General features: G+C 37.4%; 1 protein-coding gene across 1 annotated transcript in view; it reads left to right on the top strand.

The window, feature by feature from the left end:
- The first annotated feature begins 8,271 nt into the window (after positions 1–8,271).
- COL19A1 (collagen type XIX alpha 1 chain) overlaps positions 8,272–20,362 on the top strand; it is a 182,567-nt gene continuing 170,476 nt past the window's right edge. The window contains exons 1-5 of the mRNA XM_077782360.1: positions 8,272–8,317; positions 8,734–8,905; positions 10,904–11,030; positions 19,302–19,376; positions 19,881–19,980. Of these exons, the coding sequence (XP_077638486.1) occupies positions 10,940–11,030; positions 19,302–19,376; positions 19,881–19,980 (266 nt within the window). The 5' untranslated portion in view covers positions 8,272–8,317; positions 8,734–8,905; positions 10,904–10,939. The remainder of the gene's footprint in view (positions 8,318–8,733; positions 8,906–10,903; positions 11,031–19,301; positions 19,377–19,880; positions 19,981–20,362) is intronic.

The following is a 20,362-nucleotide window of genomic DNA, read 5'->3' as shown; positions in this document are numbered from 1 at the left end:
GATGCTTCACTCTTGTCTCCATTTACTAATAAACAGAAAAACTTACAGGACTCTAAAATTGAAAACATCTTAAAAAAGAACTGCCTTGCATAGTATTCTATGCTGAAAGAGGTTGAATAAATCTGATTGCATCAAGATTAGCTTGTGTTTCATTAACAAAGAGATGAAAAGGTATCTAGCCTAACCCATTTGGCTAACCTTTATCAAAGGATACCCTAGTATCTTAATTTTCACTTCTGTTTCTTTCTTTTTCTCTTATGGCCTCAGCTCCTGACTGTCAAACTGGTAAATAATTCAAAGATAGAGTAGGAAATCAGTAAATTATTCGATGCTTTATATTTTAGATATCTTAGTTTAATAGGTGAGCAGTGACAGCCTCCCATGTGCTAAATGTCATCCTGCCTTCTGCCCCATTTCCTTGTATAGTTTTCCTTGCCTCATCTCTCCAGTCTAGAGAGAGCTGTCATCATGCAGGCAAGACAGAGGACTGGGGAGTTTGATGGAACAGTTTTTGAACTCAAGGTGATGGCAGTGACATAGACTGAGAAGTATTTAATTCTTCTGAATAAACTTCTGACACAAGAAATTACAGTAAGGTAGGGATCTGAGCAGTTATGACTAGCTCTCAGTAGTGCCTGGATCTAAAATGCAAGTGGAGAATGCTCTTTTACAAATTTTAATCTTTAATACTCTGATAAAATTACAGAAGTGGAAGTCCTCCACTGAAAATACTACTTAATTTTTTATCGTCTCCTAGATAATAAAGTTAGATTATATTTAAAAAGGATATGCACCTTTGCTATAGGCCAAGGTAAGTCTGTGCTAATGAAACTCTTGAGGAGATCTGCTCCAAAAGTAAATGGAAGGCCTTTATGTAGATGTAACTGGAGATTCTTATTTAATCACGTCTTCTGCAGGCAATGCTTGTGGAATATTCATTTAAGTCCTCTGTACATAGAATATGACTCAGTTTATTAGTATCAGTCCAATTTACTTTGTGAAAAATGTACATAATTATAAAAATGTGTTGCAGAAGTATAGCTCATTTTTATAGTTAACTTTCAGCCACAAAGAGTATAAATATTTCTACATAAGACTACCTTATATAAAGATATCTAAAATCATAAAGTTTTTTTAAACTGCTTGAAAGTCCATAGATTATATAAAACCTTTAGTCACACCCAGATTCAGTTCAGAAACTAAGGTGTCATGTTGAATTTAAGAACACTGTCACTCTAAAATCAAGAGAGATACTTATAAAGAACAATTAACCCCAAATCTGTATTTTCCAAGGGAAATTATACCTTTAGTTTACATATCTCAGGTGCCTCACATGACTTGCATTCAGGTTTCAGCCCACTTGTTTGCTTACACGTGTAGACAGAGGCATAGCTCACTTCTACAATTCCCTTGGCCTGAACTAACTGATAATGTTTAAAGCTAGATTTAAACTTGTGATTAAACTACTTTTTGTTTATTAACTCTGTGGTCTTTGCACCACAGGAGCACAGAAAATCAAGTGAATGTGTGTGTAATCCTTTGTCTTGCTGTAATTCAGAAGTACGCTTGGATGTAGACAGCTTCTTTCTTTGTGCACGAGTAAGACTTCTCCAGAGGTTTGCTGTATCCCAGGCAGACATGAGATACACTCAGACTCCCACTGATTTATGTAGCAAAGCTCAGTACTAGGGAGGACTCTGAAGGAGGCTTGCCAGATTTGTCATTTGGAACCAGGCTAGTCTAATTTGGCAGTCAAACACAGGATCTGATTGCAAGAAGTAATTCTGTGGGAATGATAAACCCTGTGTAACAACAAATGTGTGCCTCATTTTTGGTTATGTATTGTTCTTCTTACAGACCTTCTGTGGTTAGAGGTTTTTTTGGTTTTGCTTGTTTGATTTGTTTTTTTCTTTTTTTTTTCCCACTCCTACCATCAGGCTTAGTGTATTCTGTTTTAAGCTACTCTTTTTTTTTTTTTTTTTTTCTCATTTTATTCTTCAGGTGCCAAATTATCTCTTGAAGTAAACTTTAAAGTTCCCTAAAGACCAGTGAAGTATCTGTAACTTATTAACAGTTCCTTAAATAAGTAACCCCTATTCTAAGTCCTGGGAAATGGAACAATATTGAAATAGGAGAAATAAGCACAATGTCACTGATGAATCTTTGAGCAACTCAGTCCTAGAACAGTTTGTGCATTCTTACTTTTTAGCAAATCTGACCTTTTAGTTTAAACACACCAACCAGAATTACTTCTTCACAAATAGGTTTGAAAGCATGTCAAGCTATGATTATTCATACTAAAAAAAAATTGGACAATTTTAATACAAAAAAATATGTTTCTTTGTGAAAAGTGTCTTCCCTGTGTAGAAGACCAGAAGATAAAGAGCTGATGTGTATGTCTCATGCACTGATAAGGGTGGAGCCAACCCAGGATTGTTGGAAATAATATACTGTGAGAAAGAACAAGATATGGCTGGAGAAGAGGTGGGGGTGGGGCATATGGAGGTGAGGCAGCACTTTTCTGGGGAAAATGTCCTTGTTTCGGCTCCTGGAAATACATACCATGTAGTACAGCACTGGCACTGGAATGAGGTGAAGAAGCTGGCATGGACTGTAAGGGAGGATCAAAACCACCCAAAGTTACCTGAAGCCCTACAACCCATTTCCAGAAAGGCCTAGAACAATGAATTGCACATGCTAACTGATTTACTTAGAAAGAAAAAATCTTAACTCCAGGGCTACAAGGGCAACAAAAAAGTATCTCCACGAAGTCTTGGAGCGTCAGCTGGGTCAACACTGGAGCCAGGACTGGTGATCCCTACTTCCTTTCCTTCCTTTCCTTCCTTTCCTTCCTATCATGTTCTTACCCTAGGAGGTCAGGATGTGAAAATGTTTGTCATGTAAAAATATAATCTCACTAAACAGTTGCAGGATGCCAGTCTAAACTGTTTGAACATCGGTGGTTCCAGTGTTAATAATTGGTTCCAACACAATTAGTCCATGGCTAAGTTTACTAATAAGATTTAGCTGGATTCCCCTTACCAGGAAAGGGAAGAAACCAAAGCAGTTTGTAGCAACTCCAGGCTTCATCAAAATGGCATGTTCATGCTAAATCACTTGGCCTTGCTTCAAAATTAAATTTCTCCATTGTGTACAAACCAGTTCTGACATGCCAAAAAGAAACAATTTAAAGATTGAGGCAAATAGTACTCTTGATACATTACATGGCTACATTTGTTTTAAGAACCTTCCATTTATTTAAATAGTGGCCTTTCTAGGAGGTAGCTTCCTAGTAAACAGGAAAATTTATTTGAATTGCAGTGCATAAACACACAAATAGTCATGCAAACATGGTCTGATAGGACTTTGGGCTGTCATCTTCTATTAGTGCTGAAATCTTCAGCTCCCAAAAATACATAAATACACAGAGTGATACAGGATGTTGACTTGCAATATGTATAGGTCAGCAGGCTGGTTTAGAGGGCACATGACAGCCAGATCTTTTTTTTTCCTTTTCCATGTACTTCAGTCTTACTTCTAGCTGCAGTCTTTTAGACACTATTGAATTCAGGGTTCTTTTACATCAGAGACCATAACTAGATCACTCTAGGCTTACACATCAAGCTTGCATAAATCAACAAAACTACTTTCTTAAAAGTATAATGGTTAAACCCTGAGAACATTACTCCTAGATGCAAGACAAATAAAGTATATGAATGCAGAGATACAGATTAAATATGCACTTATTATGACCTTTTAGATTATTGTGCCTATTTATTCAGCAATAAATGTAAATAAAATACTTGTCATTTTAATATTTCATTTTTATGTTGCTTAACAGCACTGAAATAGCATAATAATAAATAGATCTGCATGAATTTAGAATCCTGGATGGGCAAATATAATTGTAGCTACTATGCTGATAAAACTGATGGTCACTATATATCAGTATGGCATATGCAAATTTAAAGAAGTTACTTTCTGAAACTATGAAACTCCTTATAACTGGACCTAAAAATTGATTATTTATTATAGTGGTATTCAATTTTTAAATACTATTAGGGCAAATTAGCTGGCTAGAAAGTACATAACAGTAAGAGACACTGGCTAACACTGAGACTTGAGAACTCTTGGACATGTTTGTTACAATTTAAAATCTATGCTTCATCATGTTGAAATTAAAAGAAAACAGGCACAGAGTATTCTCTGAGCTGAAATAATGCTACCCATTAAGCCTGCAGGTCTTACACAGCCTAGTCTATTTGTACGATCTTAAACTTTGCAGATACCTATTTTTTGCTCTTCACCTTCCTTTTTCTAATATTTGCATTATATAAATTTTAAATTAACACATTTTACTAATTTATAGATGCTTTAAGACTGTGTGTAGGATTTTACCACATTCATATAGAAATATTGGGCAAAAAGCTATACGTCCCAGCAAAGCTGCCTAAAACCTGGCTATGACCTTTTCATTATGTGTAATGACTTTTAAAGACACATGGATACTTCAATTTAAAACAAGCCAGAAGATGTTCTTTGACTTGTTTTGGAAAGTCACCTTTCAGCTCTTGTCTTCCTTAATCAGATGTCTGGCAACTTTTTTCTTGTGCAATACAAAAGCCACCAAAATGTATGTATTTTCTGCTTTACAGGTAGGGCAGATTCTATTTGAAGGCAAGAAGAAGAAGAAGAACTGTGGTGAACTTTAATTTTTTTTATTGTGTATGTCTTTGGTTCATGAAACAATAAAGTTGTGGTAAGCTGTTTAGGATAAGGCTACGTATATATATACATATATATATACACGTATATATATATATACATATATATATATATACACATATATACACACACATGCACACAAATATATATATATATATATATATATATATATATATATATATATATATATATATATATATATATATATATATGTATTTATCCATAGGAAGAAAAAGGAAACTCTGCCTTTCACAAGATCAGGAACATACTAATGCTATTAATCTTAGCATTGTTTCTCTAAGCCTGGACTGATATTTTACTGATTTCTACCAATCCAGAAGTTATTCCAGAAGTTAGCATTTGAATTTTTGAACTAACACTTTAAAGAGTAGTATATACTGAAAAATGTATTTTTCTGGAATAACAATGAATACTGTTCAAAGCATATGATACAGATTTTGGCATGTTTGCAACTGGCAAATATAAGCAATATATGATGACATTGATTTTAAGACTAAACATTGTGAATTAATTTTTTTGAGATTGGGTTTATCACTGGCATTGGAATTCAAGATAAAGAATGTATCTTTTTTTTCTTTTTTTTTTTTTTGGTGGTTGCTGTACCATTAAATTTACTACCCATTGGTTATTTTAGGACATGTTGTAAAGTGTCAAGGAGCTGAGAAAATGCCTGAGCTAAGACAACAAAAACTATGATGATAAATTTTGGCCCCTCTACTGAAAATCTGAGTGCTGCTTAACTATGCAGTAGAAGTAACAGTTGGGTTTTTTCTTTTTGTCTCCCATAGCAGAAATGAAGTGACATCCAGCTTTTCTGTTGGCTTTGCTGCTTAGGAGTGCTTAGTATGTGTGCACATGCATATAAATAATTCCCTCCTTATGTAGTTTTTGCCAAAGTGCCCTCATTTGAGTGACATTTTTGCTCCATTTACATCAATGTTAAAATTTCCATTAACTTCCCTAGGGCTGGGATTCCACCTGTTTTGTCTAAGTTCATCACAGTTCACCATGTATTTAAAAGCATTTATATTTTAATTGCTTCAGTGGAATGCAATTGTCGTGACCGGCAAATCTTGCAGAGGGCAGAAAGGATCATCTGGCAAGGAACAATGCCACATAAGGGCTTACTCAACAGAACAGAAATACTGAGCGCTACATTCAGCAAGAAATTGCGTGGTAAGGGGCATTACAAATTAATCTCCTTTTACAAAACTTTTTTCAAGTAGGATACTGCTGCTGCTTTTAAAGAGTTTTGTCCAAGTTTACAGCTTCATTCCTGCATATGTGTTGTTGTAAGCAACAGTTTAAAATGTGGGTCTAACAAGATGGAGACAAATCTGTTAACACCACACAGAGAGCAAATTATGCAACTTGGCTGGTTTGGATGTCTAATCATGACAAAAAAAAGTAACAAAGGGTGAAAGTGAGTGTTAGCAATAAAGAAAAGTTTTCTACAAAAAAGTCAGTGCTTTAGCCCCCCAATTCTCTCACCTTTTCCCTCTGCATCTTGCCTGCAACTGCAGCTGTAGTAAAAGCTGTTCAGTGGAGCAGTTTCGCCTTGGCACAGGAGATGGAACGTTCTCTGCATGTCTGTGCTAAGTATGGCTTCAAACCTAAACTTCTCTACTTTCTGCTTCTTGGTGTATTTTCCTTGACTCTTTCCTGGATCCAGGTCTAATTCTGTCTTCTGCGTGCTTTAGCTAAACTCTGAGATAGATGGAAAAATATGTTGCTGCAAAGACAAGATGGGATATCATCCATTGGCTGCTGCTGCTTCAGCTTATCAGTTTTTTCAGTACTTCCCAAATTTAAAGCAGATAAGACAATGTATAGACATTTTCTCTGGAGTGCATCAGTAACTGCAGGTGAGGAAGTGTTTGGGATTCCTATGATGTTACTGGGAACAACAGATGTGTCACCAGTTGTGGCTTTGTTTCCTATATTATGGGAGGCAGAGAGAAACCATGTTTTGGAGGTCATGACAGAGGTTTTTAAACAGTAAGGTTTTTCTTTTTTCCAATTTTCATGTCACTAGTCATTCAAACTATTTTTAATAATGTGAACAGTGTTGTCCATAAATACGTATGACGGCAGTCCCTAATGTGGTGCTTCTCAACTAGTATAAATCCCTGTAATTCCTTTCATTTATGCAAACTGGAATAATCCTGTTAGGTTGAAGATCTGGCCCAGAGTACAGGAAGTGTATGTCTTAGTCAGGGAACATAGTAGCAGTTTCTAATTCTTCTACTTACTGCTTTCATGGAGATGTGAAGTGCTTTCTAAAGTTGACATGGTCCAAATAAGGTATTTAGTTTTCTATTTGTAGTGTCAATATTTTGCAAGGGGAGCAACATCCTTGCTTCACAGGAAATAAAGACTGTATTTGGGTCTGGACCTTGAAGCATTACTGAAATTATAAGAGGCAGAAATATTTCTTTAAAGGATAAACTGATTGTTTGTGCAAACTCTTATGCAATTAAAATGCTTAGCTACTTCAGAGCTTATATTTGATTGAAATTAATGAGACTGTTTATATTCATGTAAAGTAGATGAATCCAGGTATTTAGGACATGTAAAATGAAGTAAAAAAAAAAATTAGAATTTTGTAGCTTGAAAGAGCAATGAGAAATGCAGTTCTTCTCAAATTTAAATAAAAAAGAAGATGATGCCTTTTATTATGGGCAGAGCTTTTACAAAGGGTCTTTCAACTGAGGATCTAACAACCCTTAAACATAGAATTAGGGCTCAACATTGAGGCCTTTATCAAATGAACAGTCTGAAAAAGAATGCTCCGATGATTTGTCAGCTGTGGGATTTGGCTCCTGCACCTCACCCTGAGAGGTAAGACAGCTTTACTTTCTATAATTTTCAGAATGAGCAAGCAAGAAGTGTGACTTGCCTAAAGTTACACCACAAGCCTGTGGCAAAGCCGTGGAATAAAACACCCCAGCAGATGTGTACGTAAGCTGCAATTTCATCTTTCTCTCATGATTCTAAGTTGGGAAGAACAACAACTGTTTTGAAATTCAAACCAGGAAGATAATCATGTCTTTCCATGTGATTTGTTGGTTATCCTGGCTAGTTATCCTGATTGAAATGAGGAAACACTGAGGAAACAAAATCTGCTGAGTGGGTGGGAGGATTTTGGGTATGGGAGCTGGGGGTAGAAGAAAGTTTACCCTATATATTTTCTGATCTGAAGATCAATTTGCTAAACTGATATTAAACTGATAAATTTTCAGATGACCACCTTCCTTTTTTTCTCCCATCAGAATAATTCAACTAGAAAAAGGGAAAATATGTCCTGGATATAAATAAATAAATAAATAAATATAGAAATTATATACATAAGGTCTTCTCTCTGTGTTCTCTATATCTGTTTCTAGCTGGTTTACTTTTCTCTGTCCTATCTGGTTCACATCTTTAAAGTGCAATACAGAAAACTGCCACAAGCACACTTGGAGAACCTGACAAAAGTGCATTTTGGCAAATTCAGCTAAGAGCCAGTGGCAGTGCTTAGTCTCACCATTTCATCACTGACAGATGATATTACAAGTGCAAGAACATTCAGGTTTGTAAACAATAGATTTTAAAAGGCAAGACAAATTTCTGTAATTCACTGTGCATTATGGCATCAGTGCCATAAATAGGTGTACTCTCTTGGTTGCTTGCATGGTTGATTTTTAAATTTGTGATTAAGTATATAAAAGTATATAAAGTATGCTTACATTTAAAAGATAAAAGCTAGTTTCTGCCAATGTAATAATGTACATAAGTGGTTCTTCACAGCTAGAAAACAGATACTCTTTCATTCATGTATTCATACCATGGCTGTCTAATTTATGGAACTGTTGAGAGGGTGCTTTTAGAGAGGTAGGGGGAAGGAGAAAAAAAACACAAACAGTTTTTACATTATTACCTGACTTGGGATGTACACGTATAATTATGTAAAATCTGTGCTGGGTGGCTGTTTGTTCTTTCTTGCAGAGTATTCTGCGCTCACTGAGTGGGAGGGTCACACTGTGAGACTAATAAGGACAGAGCTGCATCCCCCTCTACCACTCTTTGGAGACTCACTCCAGCAACTCCTCGGCACTACAGCAGCTTTGTACAGGCATTTTCAGTGCTTCTGGGGGACACACCAATAAAAAAAATAAAGGTAAGCCACTCACCATTTGTAGTCAGTTATCTAAACATATTACGTGTGCACACTCACACACACTACACTAAGCCGGCTTGTTTTGTGGTGTTTTTGTTCAGGGGTTTTTGGTTTTGAGGTCCAACATTGTCATTTAAGCTTATCATTGCTAATATTAACTATGTCTTATATAAACATTATCTATACCGTAAGTTTTTAACGTACTGCATGCAATCAGCCTGTGCTATAGTATTCTGCTCATGATTGTGTAAATACGCTGTATATGCTAGTGGTTGACTATAGGTGCATGCCAAGATATGCAAATAAAAACAGCCCTGCTAAATGAGCAGTGATTCACAAAACTGATTAAACTGTTGCGAATTGCCACTATGCTGATTGTGCATATATTTACATGTAAAAACCTACCTCGCAATTCGCACGCGTGCCGGGCGGCCTGCGCGCAGTTGGTGGGAGCGCGCTGGTGAGCGAGCGGCGGCAGGGCGGGCAGCGCGCTGGGGAGGGGGCACGGCGCCGGCCGCGGCGCTCGGCCGGAGCGCGGGGGCGCCGCGGGCCCATCCCGGCCCGACGGCCGATCGCCGCCCCGGCCCGCGGCCGCCCCTCACCTGCCGCCCCGGCGCAGGTGCCCCGCGGCACCGGGGCTGCCCCGCTCCGCCCGGGGCTGCGGAGGGAGCGGCGGCGGGCGCCCGCCCCTCGCTCGCTCTCCGGGCGCACCGGGCTCCCGGCGCCGCCGGCAGGGCCGGGGGCCGGGCGAGGCGCGGAGCCGGGACCGGAGAGCGGCTCCGGCCGCGGGGCGGGGGCGCTGCCCGGCGCCAGCCCCGCCGCGCCGGGCGCTGCCCGCCTGCCTTCCCGCCCGGCTGTTGAACGCTCCCTCCGGGAACGCGGCTCGATCCAAGGGAAGCGAGGCTGCCGGCACTGCCGCGTTAGCGTCCGTGCTGCCGAGGGCTCGGGTCGCTCCGGTGCGCGGCTGTGCGAGGGAGCGGCGCCTCCTGGAGCGGCCGGCGGGAGGGGACCCGAGCCCGGAGGTGCGGCGGCAGTGACCGGGTGGCGGTGTTGGTGATCAGAGCCCTTCAGAAAACCAGAGCTCCGGAGCGGCAGCCCTACTGAATTCCCGATGCCTGCTTGTAAAGCAGGTGCAGGAAATGAAATTATAATTTATTTGAACATGCATTCGCTTTGCTGCTGGTGGGAAGACTAGAAAAGTTAATCGTGATGTAGTTGCTATCAGTACGTTACAGAATAGCTTTGATGATGAATAAGGTGCCTTGCGAAAATAATTATAAAAATTGCATCTTAGATATGCGATTTCCTTTTCTTACAGAAGATGTGACTAGAAAAATAGTAGACATTTCCTGTGTTTCATTAAATTAGTGTGTATTTATACATTGCAGTTGGCTTGGAAATAAGCTTTTGTCTTCTAATGAGAGTACCAGTTTATGTTGTTGAAGCCTGTACTTTTGTGAGATTTAAACTAAAAATTCAATATAGGCTGCTCTAGACACTTTGCAAGGTGAAGAAACATTGTATTTTGGTTTCTTTTGTGGATGAATTAAAACAATTGCATGTTGCCTTTGTTCCATTTGTAGACTACTTCAGCAGTCACTGTAAGTGTTGTGATACCAAACAGTTTAGCTAATGTTGAATGAATGAATGTTGAAAAGTCATTTGGGGAGAAGTGTAAAAGACAATTAGTAACTACTAATGAAATGAACATTCAGTGCCTTTGCAGTAAATATCTCCAAGTTAGTATTTCTAAGGTGTTACTTCTGAGTTTATAATAAAGAACTAAAAAGGAGTATACTGATCATTTCTTTCCAAACTGGCATAAATCTTTTTTTGTAGAGCCTTAAACAGATAAATTATACATTTGCATATGACTAGCAATTTCCTCTTCACAGTTAAGAAGTTCTTGTTTGTAGTATTCTGACAAGGTGATAAGAATAATACAAGTGAGAAGAATAATACAAGATTGTTCTGAATATGCTTATTTTTTTGTTTCAGATTTATAGCTGTTTGTTCGCATGTGTCCAGGAGGAGATGAAGTACATTGGATCCTGCATAGTTTGGCTTTGTATGGCAGTCTTCCTCCTTCCTGTTTCTACTTCTGTGGCTGTCAGTGACCAGACAGGTACTTCCATTTTTCATGCCCATCACAGACCAAAGGCGTAAATCTCAGTACTGAAAATTTTTTAGCACATAACAAGAGCACATAGAAAATAAACAATATGAACAGATACAATTATACAAGGTTGTTTTAAATCTCTTTTCTGAAATGAACTAAGTTTGAAGCAGCTCCAGAGCAGCCTTTCTGCTTCCTGTGCATGGAAGATTCATGTTTGGTGGTAATTGTAGTTCCTAGGAGTATCATACAAAGCAAGATTATAAATCAGAGTTTGCAAAACTTTTGTGAACAAAATAATGTGGCTTCATTACAGCAGAGCAGTTATCACATTGACCTAAACAATCTAATGCTCATGTTAACTGCATCTATACTTAATCCTAAACTGGGTCATATGTTTCACACAGAGTGAAAAAAAATCCCTTTTTCCTAAGAAAATGGGGGAAAGAAATAGGAGGATATTGTTTAACTTAAAAGCTGTTACCTGTCTTCTGCAAATTTTCTAATATTTCTCTATTTTCCTCTTTTTCTTACTTCCACATGTTATCTAGTGTTCTCACTTAAACTCTACATTAACCCTCCAGAATGTGGTAAATTCTGTCTGAAAGACACAACATATGTGCTTGTCAAATATGGAGCATCAGTTTTCTAGAATTTCTCAGCAAGTAGTTCAACTTATTATAATTTTCATACACCTATTAGCAAGGAAAACATGTTTATTGCTCTTTAAATTGAGTTGTTTTTTTTTTTCTTAAAAATAAAATTAACTCTTGGTAACATTGTTCCTTTCCAGAAATCTTATTAAAGATACTAAAAACTACAAACACACAACAACTTTGAATATTAGCAACTCGTTTGTAACTCAGGCCCAAGGAATTTAAAAGTCCATGACTAGGAAAATAATCGTTTTACTACCCCTGGAAAATATAAGCAGTAATAATGAATAAATAATAAGTGTAATGTGTGGGCTCTGAGGTAATAATAATGCATCGTGAAGAGCCAGAATTTAAGTCAAAGTCTTTTCCCCTTATATTTTTAGGGCAGTGAGGCTAAGTGCTCTGCTGATGAATTATTCTTAACCCCTCTGAGAGAGCAAGCCTACATCATTGCTGTGAAATCATTCTGTCTGAAAAAAGAAAAATAGGTTTTATTCTGTCATTGCTAGGTAGTGGGTTGCAGAAGTTTTTAAAGTGCTAAAATGGTGCAAGTACAGAAGGTTCCTTAGCAATATAGATTTAAAAATGTTAAAATTCCAGGAAGTGTTGCTTCTTTTCTTTTATATTTTTTTTCATTATGAAATGATGCCTTAGTAAATGTTGGGCCAGCCACAGAAGATGTGGCAGATACACAGAACTGTGAATAAACAGTTTATCTGAACTGTGTATTGCGTTCTGTTAGAAGTTTGTAGCTAAGCAGCCAATGGTAAAGTTGCAGTTTTCCTTAGCATGATTGCCACAAATAGATCAAATATGGGTCCAATTGAGCTGCTAGGAAGAAAAGGAGAGGTTGAACCTCTCCTGTGAATAACTGAGGGTGTGCACTTGAAAGAGGCTTCTTTAGTTTGTGGAGTTACAGGCAGATGGTGAGGAATAACAAGCTGCTAGCTGCCAGCTTGAGCAGCTCTGCCAACAGCAGGTGTGTGAGTTAAGCCCAGATATAAACTCCAGTTGATAAGAGAAAAGAGACTCTACTAGACTTTGTAGGGATGGTTACCGTTGTAAAAAGAAATGCGAGTTATAGACCAGAAAGCAGGAGTTGGGAAAGAATGGACTCAGGAGCAGAGCAGTGGTAAAAGTGGTACAGATCCTTCTGCCAGCCGTTTGTTGCTTTGCTCTGTTCAGCTGAACCAAACCCTCCGTGCAGCAAAGTTGTCTTGTTCCATTTTGTAATTTGTATGCAGGTGAATCTGTTACAAATTTGAAATCTGCTTGCTTCATGGAGAGAGCAATATCTAAAGGTTTTGGGGTTTATTTTTCCTATCTTGCATTCAGTTGTTCTTTCTGGGGCCTTTGTTCCCTCCCATGTACAAGTTCTGTTTAAATCAGCATCTGTGCTTCAATATCTGCCTAGACAATCTTTCTGGTTTTCTTCCTTCAACAGCATTTATTTCTCTGGGCTAATATTGAAGCTTTTCCAGCAATGCGTGTTTAGGTGGAATCTGAGATTAGTTTATTACATCTTAAAATTTCTCACCTACTTGAATCTAAAGGAATGGCCTCAAATACATAGAAAAGTGTAGACTAGAATTAATTTGAGGATAGTGAAAGAAAGACATGTTTTAGGGGAAGGATTGACTTGTGTGCATATGTAAGGGAAAGCTTTCTGAGCAGGCATGCTGAATATACTTTGACTTATTCATTGGGCCAATATTGTAGTAAATAAATACCAGTGTTGACAGAAGAGTCAGAGGCTGAGAGGGTATGCTGGATCTTCTTGGAGCAGTCATCCTTAGGCTCTGAGGTGCCAGTAAGCATTAGATTCACATAGAGGATTTCTTTCAGTTCTCATGTTTTGATATGATTAGTGTTCATTAGAAGGAAGCACTCTCTTCTCATGATGGAGTATAGCAAATCTGAGGGGAGGGATTTCAGGAGTTTTCCACAGGCACATTTTTGATCTCATTGCAAGCATACTTTCTTCATGTTGTCAACTTATTGGGAATATTGGGTTTGAGTGTGGACGTTAGCTCATCCTGTAGTGATACATGAAGTTCAAATTTTATCATTCCTGACAGCTTTATATTAAGAATATTACTATTCTGTCTCATTCCAGATCATTGCTTCTTTTTCAACTTTCTTTTACAATTAGAGCTTTTTAAAGCCACTTGCTGATCCATGAAAAGTGTAGTATAAACAAAGTGCTATCAGGGACTATCAAGCATGGTGAATTTTCCTTGTCTTTTGATATGGAATGTGCTGTGAAAAGTATTGGTTATGGATTGTGATTTTAGATAGACACTTTAGCCCAAATACAGTGAGTGATTTCAAGTATACAAATCAGTTCAGCTTTTTGATTTTAATCTTTTAGTGCAGCTAGATACTTCTCCAGATCAATATAATGACCCTACAGTATCTGTCATATACAATGTCTTCATATTCCTGATATTCCCATCTGACCTGGCCTTGAATGTTTCCAGGGATGGGTCATCTGCCACCTCTCTGGGCAACCTATTCCAGTGTTTCACTGCCATTGTTGTAAAGTCTAGTCTAAATCTAACTTATTTTATTTAAAACCGTTACTCCTTGTCCTGTCACAACAGGTCCTGATAAAAAGTCTTTACCCATCTTTCTTACAGGGCAACTGGCTAGAATGCTGGAGTAAGGTCCTCCTGGAGCCTTTTCTTCTCCAGGCTGAAAACCCTAATTCTCAGGAGAGCTGCCCCAGTTCTCTGATTTTTTTTTTTTTTTAATTTTTTTTTTTTTTTTGTGTGACCTTCTTTTGCATCTATTCCAGCAGGTCCACATCTTTCTTGTTTTGGAGCCCTTTCTTGTGTTGGAGTTGGATGCAGTAGTGAGGGTGGGGGTTTTTCATGAGAGCTGATGGGCAGAATCCCTTCTCTTGATCTGCTAGCCATGCTTCTTTAGATGTAGCCCAGGATATGACTGACTTTCTGGGATGTGAGCATGCATTGTTGGTTGATCTCCATATTTTCATCCATCAGTCCTCTCAAAGCCTTCTTGTCAGGGTTGCTCTCAATTCCTTCAACTCCCAGCCTGTTTTGATACTGAGCATTGCCCTGACCCTTGTGCAGCATCTCACGAGGTTGTTGAACCTCACAAGATTCCCATGAGCCCAATCTCAAGCTTGTCCAGGTCCCTCTGGATGACATCCTGTCCTTCAAGTGTGTCATCTTAGTGTCATCTACAAATGTGCTGAGGGTGCACTCAATCCCTTCATCTATGTCATTAATTAATTAAATAGCATTGATCCCAAATGGGACACTACTTACCACTGATTTCCATCTGGACATTGAGGAGCTGACCATTCCCCTCTAGATATGACTGTCCAAACAATTCGTCATTCTCTAAGCAGTCCACACATCAAATCCCAGCCTCTACAATTCAGAAAGATTGTGGGGACCATGTCAAAGGCCTTGCAGAAATCTGGATGACATCAACTTGTCCATTCCTTTGTCCACTGATGCAGTCAATCCATAGCCACTCAATGGCTCACAAGGTCACTGAGTGAGTCATGCAAGACTTGCCCTTGGTGAAGTGGCACTGGTTGTCCCATGTAATATGAAGTCCTGCTTGTTACTACTTACTCTTCTTCATGGGAGGATGTAGTTCTCCAGGGAGCCTAGCTTGAGTATCCTAATCCTTGAGATCTGTTGCTTGAATTTGTTATTTCTGCCTGCCAATGTTGCTACGTTACTTCATAACCATCTAAATAGTCACCAGACTTGAAGCTGACTTCTTTACTATATCATGTTTTCGTCATTCTTCCCACCCTTGTCTTAATTGACATATACATTGTAATGTAATATAATCTTCTTTACAGAGTAAAATAACAGAATACAAAAACATCACATCTTCTTTCCTGGTGCCTATATACTTGAGGCTACAGATATGTAAGAAATCTGAATTCTTGACCTTGAAAAGAAGCCAGCTGGATCTGCTTATCTTCATTAGGAATATGTGGTGGACTCACTGGATATCATTGCTGATATTTGCAAGTGTGTGGCTAGCTCTGAAGGAGTTGCCTATGTGTGTTTATGAAGCCTGATCCAGTAAGAGTATGAGAAAAATCTTGGGTAATATGTGTTTCTGCCTGAAGCTTGAATCAACACAGGATATGGGTATACATTAGGTTGGGCTTTGCTGTTTGACCATATTCATTGAGATGGTCATGGCAGTTTCAGTGCCTTTGCAATGTGCATGTCAGTGGTGGTAGATGGCAGCTAAAAACTTCACCTGAATGTGAAGTTTAATTATAAACATGGGTACTCATGAAGTGAATCTAGCCATTACAGGTTTCATTAATCTGCAGAAGCCAAGACTGCCCATTAGAAGTTACAGTTCCCACTCAGGAAGTGCACACAAGAGAAGTCTGTAAGAGGGAGACTGAAGCACATGCCATAGTCTCTTCTGTCCGCATTTGAATGGAATGGAAAGCTGAGCACAGTGCCTAGATGGAAGCTGCAGTGTGCTTCAACAGGTGTCCTGAGCATTCCAGGAATTTGGAACGTGCATGTTGCAACGATATGTTTAGATGCAATGCCTTTTTTTTTTCTTTTTTTTTTTTTTCATTATGTTATTAGAAAACAAAAAAAATTTCTTACTAATCTTAGCAGTGAGAGAGAAGACAAGGATCTATGATGTACCTGCTTGGTCTGAATAAATTAATATTTTCAAGATTATTGGATTGATTTTATATCAATAAGCTCATAGCTAGAACTCATTGATTTATAAAGACCAAGGCCAAATTTTTTGCATAGGTAGACTCATTGATTTAAAGATGTTAACTTGACCTATGATACCACTGGTTTAATATGAATTTTTTTAGTTCAGTCCACACAGATATGCAGTCCACACATGTGCAGAGTAATCTAGTGTATGAATGTAAGCTTCTTCTTACTTTCATGAATTTTATAGTAATGTATTTTAACAGGCCAGATAGGTTCATGGTTTCCCACTGGATTAACAGTAAGGGTTTATCTTGTTCTTTTTCTTTCCTTAATATCTTCATGTAGACCTTGTCGTTCAGCTTCCAACATGTTGAATGGGCAAATTGCCTGTTTTGTCTCAGGCTAAAGAAAATTTAAGGATCTGCTAGCAGTCTAAAAATCGTGGAAGAGGTTAACTATACAAGCTGTAACTGCAGAAAGAATTTTCATCACTCTATAATAATGAAAGTTGTCAGTCCTGGTATGGAGAGAGTTTGGTCTTGTTATTTGAGAGTTTTCCCCTAGCTCTATGGTAAAAGGAATAGTGCTGAACTGAAGGAGTGCACCAGCAGCATGCAGTAGAAGATTCACTGTAACTCTTTCAGTCTATCTGAGGATGCGGAATACAAATAAATAACTAACACTTAAATGGCCTGTCTATGCTGTGACTGTTATGCCACTGATAAAAATAGGTCCAGTCTGTGGCATGTGAGGAATCATTGCTATCATCTGGATAACGCAAAAATTAAGGCTTGAGTCTTTATTTAGACTTAGAAGAAAATGGCTGTGGGGAATAAACTCAAACTTTCTAGTCTTTCACTGCTTATGTAAGCTAATGCTGAAAAAAAAAGCACACTTGTGTCCCAGGCTCTCTACAGCTTACATCAGTTTAGGGTAAAATCAGCAATAAATGCTCTTTGTCTGTTCTTCTAAGTACTATCAAGAATTTAACCAAAAAGAGAATCTGCCTTGAAATTTATTGAATATTTTTGAAAAAGCCCTTTAGAAAACATGTAGATTTAAGAAAAAACATCTGTCCATATATGTCTGACATTCTTCTGTGACTTCAGCCATAAATGGCTTCCTTTACACCAGGTTATTTCTTACAGCTATAGCTATGTAAATGTTCCCTAACAACATTCATTGATTTAGAGTGGCTGTGTATAGAATTCTGTACTTTAATAATCTGTATTTGATTGAAAGTTGAGGTTTGTAAACTAAAGGGCACCTAAGGTGAGCCTGTTTCTGTCCCATGTGTGTATATATCAACTGGTGTATTGAAATTGCTATGTTACTGTGTAGTTCCAGCAAATGCTTTTCTCACTGTATAAAACTTCCTGCTAACCAAGAATGATGAAAGATTTCACTTCAGAGTTTTCAACATGAATATTCTTTACAGTTCAGCGTCTTTTCTGGGGAATGGGAATTTACAGAGTTGTCATGCATACATTTAATCTCATTTACTATGAAACTCTATCTGTACAGGGAAAAACATGCATATCCATGTATTTATGGATCTATGTGAGGGGAAAAAAAATGTATTCTCTAAGACCCTTAGAAGTAAATTAATTTATCTGTGATGTTACTTGTAGTAGTCAATTGTTATTTTACATGCGAAGCACATGGAAATTAATGAATCTTAAAAAAAAAAAGGTATTTTGCCTGGTCTATTCTTTAAATATTTGACATAACTTACATTAACCATATTATCAGGAAGTGTCTTTATGTCTGTATTAGATGATATAATTTCACTTTTGCTAGTTATTTCCAATTAGCCATTCTTGGTCCAGATGAAATACTAAAATATATTTAATAACATTTAAGAGTTTTGAAGGATAATATGCTTTCTACATGACTACAGAATGAATGACAAATTTCATGTGCCTTAAGGTTACAAATATGGCTATTTTTAATAACAATGTTTGGTCTGGATGCTCTCATGAAACATTCAAATACAGATGATCTCCAGGTTAATGTTAGGACATTCCTTATTTTTTTCATTGAACTAATGGTTCAGAAAGTGCCTTGACCTTCACTGTTCAGCAGCTTCAGATACACTTTGGACATCTTCTCAGTTGCATCAGCTCACAAATCTCTGTGCTTGATAAATTGACAGGCCAAATATCATAACTTGGCATCTTTAATGTGCTAGGTTTTTTTTAGAATTTAGCAGGGCTATTTGCAAAACTTGTTAAATAGCAAGCCTTATTTCTGACCCCTGCACAAAAGTGATATTTTCCTGTATTTCCTTCTTAAAAGTGGGCATTCCTGTATATCTATTAAAAAAGAGCATAAAGGACTTAATGCAAGTAAGAAGTAATAATAATTAATATTGCATATTAATAATTATCTTATCTAAGGGTTCATGTAGATTTAACTTCAGTTTACCATGTTCCAAATTTTAGAACATTCTGTTTGCTTACCAAAATACTTTGGTCCAGACTTACTCTCCTACTTAATTTTTGTGCTTTTTTTCCCCCAAAATACAATATTGTTTCATATTCATGAATGGGGGAAAGTATTTTCTAGTAATACAGTGAGAAATACTAAAAAAACTTGGAACAGATATTACTGCTTTATAGAGTGTTGTAAATGGAAACAGCATGGTAAAATAATTTAATTGTTTTCTTCTGGCTATATTGTTTATATGAACTTTAACCACAAACAGTTGAATTAAAATGTGATGCAAAATCTATTTGCTTATATATTGGAAGTGTAGTATAAAATCTGCTCTTGTTTAAATTTTGTAATTTGGTTTATTGCAGCTTTTCATATCCTAAAGCAACAAAGAGAAACATTCCTGTCAATATTACCATAACTGCTATGATAGTTCTTTCAATTCCTCTTAGTTTGATAATATTTTACCATAGATGCTAAACTGTGTTCTCTTGAAGGTGCTGTGTGTCCTTTAATGAAAACAGCTGCCCATCATCTCAAACAAATCAACAGAGACAGTCGTGGTGTATCAGGTAAATGACCAAGCTAATATGGATATCTGTATTAATTAGCTGGTAATGATTCCTGGATGTAATTATAGTCTGACTGAAGCTGGCTTTCAAACTGAAAGATTAGGACAGAATTCCATCCCCAGGCACCAAAAGCTGCTGCTGCTCCCAGGAAGGTGGCATTAAAATCAGAACATGTTTTTCCTCGAAAGTGTTGGTTCAAGTTTGGCAGCCACACTAATTTCCATGGTTTTTTCCAATCACCCTGCATTCTTGTCAATTCAGATGAAAAAAGGCAAATTAATTTTTCAGGTTTTAAAGTCATCTACCAAGTGACTTTTGTATGAATAGTTCTAATAAAATGAATATTGAAAGTTTCTCTGACTTAAAGTTCTACTTTTCAGAATAGCTTGTCAGTCTATATTCTAGAAATGCTAATATGTTTGTATTCAAGTATGCTAAAATAATTATTTACTTATGGTTTTTAAATTTCATTATAATTGTATCATATTGTGTTCTATTTTACAGGGTTTGATCTGGCAGAAAGCTTTTCTTTAAGGCAAACATCTTGTGGTGGGGAAAAGATTTGCTTTAAACTGGGAAGTGCACCTCTCATTAGAGATACAAGGTAAGATCCTATTTTCATGCTTAGCTTTTAAAAGATAGAGCTCAGACTCAATGCTACTAATTAACTGAATCACTGAACATATATCCAAAGAATGCCCCAGAAAGCAGTATGGCTGTGTTTAGACTTTTTAAAGGTTTTTTTCTGTGGGAAGCATTTTGATTTTAGTGTGCTTTCCTTCTGGAATCTGAGAATACCTAGATAGTAAGTTAATTGTGAATAGCACTTTCTCAAATAATGATTCTAATACTGAAAATTCTACTGTTAATGCATTAATATTTATAAACCAAAGGAAACATATAACTTTCACGGTATGACAGGAAGTATTATACTAATCTCCCCACAGTGAAGTTGTCTGTTCTCTCTCTCACTACTGCTGGCAAGA

The sequence above is a fragment of the Lonchura striata genome, chromosome 3 (assembly GCF_046129695.1).
Source record: "Lonchura striata isolate bLonStr1 chromosome 3, bLonStr1.mat, whole genome shotgun sequence".
NCBI lineage: Eukaryota > Metazoa > Chordata > Aves > Passeriformes > Estrildidae > Lonchura > Lonchura striata.
This window is presented reverse-complemented; position numbering and strand designations above follow the sequence as displayed.